The sequence below is a fragment of the Nestor notabilis genome, unplaced genomic scaffold (genome assembly GCF_000696875.1).
Source record: "Nestor notabilis isolate BGI_N333 unplaced genomic scaffold, ASM69687v1 scaffold34833, whole genome shotgun sequence".
NCBI classification, from domain to species: Eukaryota; Metazoa; Chordata; class Aves; order Psittaciformes; family Psittacidae; genus Nestor; species Nestor notabilis.
The window spans coordinates 61-7,948 of record NW_009922111.1 but is presented as its reverse complement, the minus strand read 5'-3'; the positions used below and the strand labels follow the sequence as shown (position 1 = coordinate 7,948).

The 7,888-nt window shown below is 41.8% G+C and overlaps 1 protein-coding gene across 1 annotated transcript; it reads right to left on the bottom strand.

Annotated features, from left to right (window-relative positions):
- Positions 1–447: 447 nt before the first annotated feature.
- Positions 448–711, bottom strand: SNN (stannin). The gene has a single exon (XM_010011450.1). It carries the CDS (start codon positions 709–711, stop codon positions 448–450), a length of 264 nt encoding a protein of 87 aa, XP_010009752.1.
- Between the last annotated feature and the right edge of the window lie 7,177 nt (positions 712–7,888).

The following is a 7,888-nucleotide window of genomic DNA, read 5'->3' as shown; positions in this document are numbered from 1 at the left end:
TTCAGCAGTCCTCATGTGTTACGTACAGTTGCAACATACATTCCCATATGCTGTGGAACACAAAGCAGAAAGCTTCTGGCAGGTTATTTACAGTTCACAGTTGTAAAGTAGTTCACATTACAGTAGTAGCTCCATCAAAATAGGCTCAGCTAAACATTCAAGTAACAAAAAACAGTAGTAGTCTCTTCACACCACTATTTCCCTATGTCCATTGCCAGCAATGGACATTATGCCAGGTGGGTCAGCGCCTGTCACAGAGGAATTGGGATACACAGTTGATGCAAAGTGCAACTTCTCAGTGCATGCAGTTGCTAAGAAAGCTTATGTAATCCTCATCAGGGTATTTTGTGATGAGTAGCGTGCATGTGACCAGGTTCTTCACAGGAAAGATTCTTCCGCCAGTTACACACATCATAAGCATAGTCCATATACATGGGTTACTCCAAGTTAGCTATGTACTTCCGTGCCATTTGGAGTTAGCTTAGCTTTCCTCTCTACACAAGGTCCTTTAGCAGAGTACTGCACCAGAAGAAAGGGCTCTTTGGTTTCTCCTTCTCCCACAATGCTTTCCTCATCTTCAGACTGGCTGATCCTCTGCAGACGCAGGTAACACCAGCAGCCCAGTATCAAGGCACCAAGAGCTGCAATAGCAATCAAAATAACAATAACGGTCACCACTCCAGTGGTGGGGCTATGATCCATAATAGACATTGTCAATATTTCAGACTGTCCGACTTCTTTAAGGAGATTCCTTCTGTCCTCACTACCAGGCTTGCTGCATCTTCAAACTCCTGCAGTGGAAAAAATAGACACTTCAATAAGCTCTGCAGTTTTACCATTATATTCATGGATGGTATCCTTCACAATGGCACATGACCCTCTTGCTGTTGGTGCTTTGAGCTTCTTACTCTCCTATAGTTCTTACTCACTTTAAGCTATTTTTTTCAAACTCCCTTTGAAGATGAAGGTTTCTACACCAAACTAAAACAAGGGAAAACTAAACTTATTTTAGCCCTTGATGTCCTTGTCAAGCCAGCTAAGAGGTAACAATTTTTACTAGGAGACAGAAGATGAGACAAGACACAAACACATAATAGACTGCATGGAAGTTACACAGTTTAGTATAGTGAGATTAAAGACTGTTGAATGAAATGCTCAGTCATGGGTGAGCTGTCAAATCCATGACAAGGTAGCAGGTCAGCTACCTTTAGTTTTCCTAAAGGAATCCTATAGAAACAGTACATTTGAGAGTCTGAAGTCTGGCCCTTTTTAAAATTTAATTTCCAAACACCCATATATTAACAGTTCCAGGTTTGGTAAGCCAATTGCAAAGGTAACTGCAGTGCTACTGTAAGTCTGGCTGTAACACTGGTCTGTTTAGAAGGGTTGACTCCATGGTAATTAACTGGTGGTTCATTGAGCTGATAAAAACAGATGTTGCTTTGTATGCATTTTTTTTTTATAAGAAGCAGGTAGAGCTAGATTTATTGAGGACTACGTAAACACAAGGGGAAGATGATTATTTTAAGCTTCTGTTCCTCTCAGTGGCTTTCAGACCACAAGAGCAAGGGACCGTGTCAGGACTGCAGCAGAAATTGGTACAGAGGCAGCAGGCAGGAAAACGAGAAAGGAGGAACTCCACAGCTTCCTTAGTCTGCTGCAGTTTTGGCAGGAAAAAAAAATGCATAGGGAGTGTCTTCTGCCCCTTCCAAAATTCACAACACTATTTAAGGAGTCACATGAACCTTGCCTTAAATCTCAAAGTTACTGTTTAAGAAGTCAGTAGCTTTATATTCCTCCACTTCAAGCAGGACATAAGAAAAAGTCATTCATTACCTTTTCTACTCATCTAGCTCTTTAACAAGATAGAAACCTCATGGAAGACATCAGTCCAGAGCCAGGAACATATCCTACCTCTGTACTGCAGGAATCACGTTAGGGCTCTATAGTACAATTTCAAGTATGGCAGATGTAGTCCCTAATGGTTCTAAGGTTACCTGCAAGTGCAGAACAGTGTCTCCATTTCACTTGACACATAGCCACTGACTGGCAGTGGAGTAACAGGAGTGTTCTCTGTATTCTGAAAAAGCCAGTCTGTTGAGGGCCACATACCTTTCCAGGAAAGACTCTTCCTCACCATCATTGTTGTAGTCTCTCAGCTGCAACAGCAGCATCTTAATACAAAGCCATCAAAAGAAGTCAATCTTAACCAACTTTTTGCCAGAACTGTTAAGTTATTGCAAGTGTTACCCATTGCACTAAAAATCTCACCAGCATTTTAACGTGAAAGAGTCAAAGGCAATTACAGTGCAGTATCTTTACCAACAGAACTCAAGCTAGAGACTGAGTTTATTCCCTTACGTCTTATGGAGTGGCAGACTGATGCACACAAGCCTTTCAACAAGAACACATCCACTAAAGAGAAGTTGAGCATGAGTGTCATTAGGGTCCAGTGTCACATAACTAACTTGCACACACTGACTCCATTCCCAGTCATGTCAACTACAGCAACCAGTAACTTGTAGCGTACCTGATACAGGCAACCAAGTCCTATAGACCCAATTTTGCTCAAGTAAGATAAATAAAACTAACCACCTCACACACCCTCAACAGAGCTGTGTACCCACGGCAGCCAGAGAAGTATGTGATTTCTCATCATCTTCTTGGATCTGCAATGCTTATTCAACACAGAGTGATCAGCTGAGGGTGATTAATAGTGACTTTAATGTAATTCATTTTCCTCAGGACATGTCTGAACTGCAGCATTGTTTGATCTAGCATAAACAGCATCAGCATAAAAGATGGTTTACCTTGCTTCCACTGCAGGCACTGCACATGCGCATTAAGCCCTCTTCTGCAGCTTGCCGAATTGCCAGCAGCAGTGACAACCTACTAGCACTCTTTCTCAATGGCAGTTTGTTGCAGCACTTAACCTTACATTAAAGCTAATCAGTTACCTAGAAAATAGCTAGTTACCAGTCACCTAGAAAATAGCTTTTAATACTGGAAACCTGCATTGCAGAAGCTACCCCACTGCCAGACTTCAAGTGAGTAGACAGCATCAGCTATACAAAAATATGAAACTTTGCATACCACTGTCTTCTGTATCAGCAAGATCTTCTGGGAACCTGGGTTTAGACCTCAGCATAATAGCTAGCTCAACACAGGCCTTTGCAAGCAGTCTTGAGAAACAAGTTTGAAAGCAAGAACTAGATGCTAGGTGTGGGTAACCAAGGACCTACATCTGTCTGGACTGTAGGAGAATATACTTCTCCCTCCCCCTTTCTAACAGCCACAGACTACAGTGGTCTCAGTTTGACCTGGAAAATACAGGCAGGTCTGCAAGTTACTATTTGAGGGAGAAACGGGGCTTTAAGTGTACAGATCTCTGTCTTGAGACAAGGCTTTCTCTTCTCAGGTTATACACGGCTCTTGCTGTTCCATTTCTTTCGGGATCCTAAGGAGTACAGCTGCACCAGGAAGCCTACTGTTTGGGAAAGTGCTTTTTCTGAACTAAGCATGCATAGGAGCAGTTCAGAGGAGTTATGAGAGGTAGGCACTTAACTGCTGTCCACATGGGAAGAGCTGTGTAGTACTTAATTTTCATTTACTCTTCTTGGACACTTGTGTTTAACACCAGAATTACTGCTTAGTAAGTCTGCTGCTGCTTGCTTGAAGTTGTGCGGCACCTTAATCCTTACTTCCACCTTTCTGAAATCCTGATGCTAAACTACATGAAGACCAGACCCAAGTCCCCATCAGTCTTATTTCTCAGCAGGCACAGGGAAGAACCTTGCACGACAACATGCACTCCATGAGGGGGTGACTTCAGTCATCAGTAACTCCCACACAGCTGATGCTTCTAGAGTGTAGGAAGTTCCATAGCAGATGCCAGTCAGGAGCTCAAGTAGAGAGTTTCAAGGTACAGAGCTGGCCAGGAAGAATATGCTTATTGCTCTGGGTACGGTAGCTTTGTTTCTATATCCTCTGCTCTAGCAACTCAATTCAGTCATGCCAGCTCCTTCTAGAATAGTTTCACAAAAGGACAGATTTAACAACTGGGAGATTATCTTTCCTTGTAGAAGTCTGGCTCCTAACTTTATATACAATTGAAGGATATTACCAGACTCATCCTTCCGGTCTAATGAGTCATTTGCATTTATATCACCAACTAACTAGAAGAGCTCTTTAAGACAACTGATACATTGACAGTGGTGGAAATAAACAACAGAAGTTGCAGGACCTGTCCTTGAGGCAGGATGATATATATGAATGCTCACTCTCTTTATACCAGGAAGTTACTTATAGCTGGGTTAAGGTCTCCTGTTGATATGGCAAGATAGAAAGCATTTGAGATGGAGAACCAGGACCTCCAGGATGCACAAGACTTTATTTACTCTTACTAAAGTTTCCAGTCCAAGTTTGAGAGCAATACAGCGATTTACAGATTCCTCTTACAGATATGTCTTGGCCAAATGTATGCAGTTTTACATTAAAAATTCTGAATGCTTTTTGATTTAAGAATTCAAAGGATCTGCTTTAGTTTGACCTCTAGAACAGAAGAAAAGCCCAACTTCCTCTGGATGTACTGCCCAGTAAATTCCCTTCCTCTAGGCACAGAAGCAAGTGAGAAGATAATCAGGCTACATCAAGAAGCCCTTTCTAACTTCTATATGGAAAGGTCCTTACATCTTTGCACCATAGCAGAGTTCATGCTGAGAGTTGCAGGACAAAACAAGCCTATGTATCTTTGGAAAGGTCATTCCATGGATATTCACCTTCCAGGCATAGGACAGCTAGATAAAAATTTAAGATCACTTGTGCAAAACACTTCAACTCTACTTCTCAGTGAGGTAGTGTGTACATGTCATTCCTTCTTGAAGGCATATCCTCTTCTTCCCAACCAAGGAGCCTAGAGCCAGCAGCCTATATGAAGTCAGGTATTGAGTATATACAGATTTACAATTGCACAAACAAGTAGTTTATGGTGCATTATAGTAACCGGGATGGTAGCACTGTTACTTTGTTAGCTTTAGACAGTTTTGTTTCAAACACCTGCAGTGTTCTGGCACTGAAAGCTGGCATTGTTGCTAGCTCATGCCGCTACTTGTCTAGCTTTATGTCACGGTATACCTAGAGCTAAAGCTCTCCTGCAGCCTTAATTCTATCCTTAGCACAGTACATTTGCATGTTGCAACTGTACTAGTAAGAACTATCAGAGAGGCCTTTGGTTTCTGTGTTGTTTTCTAGATGCAGAACGCCAATACTTTTTCCATCAGCAAGTGACTGAAACCAGGAGTAAGTTGTCTTCAGAGCCCACTTGATGGGATAAATACTGCATTCTGTAGATCTCCTTAAACTGATCTAAAGGGGATTATAGCTAGTTTTCAGACTCACTTTCCCCTTAAAGCATACCTGAGCTAGAAAAAGCTCATAAGTATACTAGGAGCAGCATTACCTTCATTTATCACTTCTACTGTAAGATGTTAAAAGCTGTGAATACCTGATCTTCAAAGGGATTGCTAAGACCATACATATATTCTTGGTGGTGTTCCTAATGCCATAGCCCTTCCCACCACACTTGGTATCAAAGCAAGCATCTAAGCATTCATTAGCAGGATTAGTCAGATTCACTGGTGGGAACTACAAATAGCCCATCGCAGTCCTTACAGCAATCAAGCAGTGAAAACAGCTATAAACAATTTTACCATAAATAACTGCTTTTCCTTTTTTATCCAATACCAGCTTCTACTCAAACTTCATTTGTGAAGTTTCATTATCCAATTGAGAAGCTGTAAGTAAAGGACAAACAGGCAGTTTAAATTGCAGAAGACTGATAGGGGACAAATTCAATGCAAGGCTGGCATTAGTTTCTAAACCAAGTTTTTTATGATTATAGGCATTTGCTGAAAAGCTCACTATTGTTAATGCCTGCAGACATGTTTCTGAAAGAAATAATACTAATGTAGAAACCAAAGCTATAGGAAGAGGCTTCAAGAGCAAATCTACTACAGTTCACCCAAGTATACCAAAATCCTCAAGCAGCTATGTTTAAGGTACAAGTATTATGTCTCTGGGGTTGTGTTTTTTGGGATTGGAGGTAAGGTGGGAGGGATACTTTCTGTTGCAGTATCCCACTTGATACAAGTTGAATGGGGCAGGGCAAAGGAAGTCAGAACCAAAAAAAAAAAAAAAAAAAAAACCCCACACAACCCCAAAACATCTTTTTCCTCTATGTGTGAGTACCTTTGAGGAATGCTGTATAGTCATCAGAAAAGCATCCTTACTGCCCATGGAAGAGGAGGGCAAAACCCTCTATGGGAAGTCAGAGCTGTAATTCAGCACCCCCACCACCCAGCCATAGAGACTTGGGCCTTTGCAATACTGGGGTGCTTGAGCTGCACCACTTCCAAACCAAGCAAGATAACTGTTATTTTTAATTAACTCCAGTTCATACCACCTTTTTCTGATAAAGCCAAGTGATCTTGCTCAAACTAGGGTTTGGCTGAGGCTATTTTAAAAGCAGGGAGGTGTTTAGTAGAAGCCTTCAATGCAAATCTCTTCCCAACCCTTATTATACCTCTTAGGAGAAATAAAAGAGCAGGGAAGGCAGCTAAAAAAGGCTGTTCAGTGCATAATTAGTTACTGATAGCCTTCCAGCAAGTTAGTAGTCAAGCAACTGTTAGAAACACTAGAATGAAAACGGATACCTAGCAGTGTTGACAGCAGTTAGTTTCCACGCAAGTAGTACCTTATGCTTAATCGAGAATCACTTTTAAAGCTTCACACCAAGCTAAGCCACACAGAAGTTAATATTTTATGGAAGACAGCAAGATGAAGAGAGGGGAGAGCAACAGTGTGGGAAGTTTCTCAGATGCAGTAACACAACGTCAAGAGCAGGTGTAGCAAGTGGAATAGGTTTCTGCTGTACCTGCCCATCAGGCAAGCCAGCCAGTTTATGCAGAGCAGGTTTCTAGTGTTCAGACCATGTTTGCTTCAGAAGCAGTTGCATGGTTGGCAAAGCATCTGTCAGACTCTAGATTTGTTCCTGTCGTTGTCACATCCAGGTGGAGCTCTAACGAGAGGTATATCCTCACAAGATAAACACAGTCACTTCTGACATTCAGTTATCAGAAGTAACATGATGTGTATATCCTGTGGCATAGCTTATTTCTTGATATATTAGAAAAATTGCTGAGATGGCAACATTAAGTTTGTCAATACAAAAGCCCTTCTCTATTTACACACTTGAGTGGTTCTTCAAATGTGTGGTTTAGGTCGGTTTTGTTATTTTTTTTTTAAATGGCATTGTCTTAGTAGCAAGATAGCACCCATACATTTCAGTTATTCCAGCAGTTTTTATACTTGGCTCAAATCTTCAGATTGCAAGTACCCCAAGAGTCTATCACATACCTGTACTGAGTAGCTCAAGAGCCCAGGCCTGGAGTCCTCTACTTGGAGTTTCAGAATCACCTTATTAGAAAGGTGAAGCTCACACTAGTTTTGGATCTTGTCCGTCAAGTCTTCCTCCTCGCTCCTCCCCTGTGGAGAGGAATCACACTGGTCTCTAGAAGCTCCACATCTCAAGTCCCATTTGCTCCTGGCTTTCCAGAGTTACATAATGACATCTAACCCACTAGCTGCTGGTATGGGCAGTCAGGAAAACAACTCTTTCACCTGCCTGCTAATTAAGGCAAGTCTCACAAGTTGCCCCGAGTTCTTTAGGTGTATTCAAAAGTAACATCTACTGACAGATGCCTGCATCTGAATTCACGCCAGGAAAAGGAAGAGCACGAGACAACACGGTACACTGCAGATGCTCAGAGGAAGGAACTAGACGCGTTTTGCACAACTCACGTTACCGTGAGCTCCCAGGGCTGTCAACACA

Excerpts from the sequence above, each read along its gene's own strand:
- SNN (XM_010011450.1), bottom strand. The coding sequence starts at position 711 with ATGTCTATTATGGATCATAGCCCCACCACTGGAGTGGTGACCGTTATT.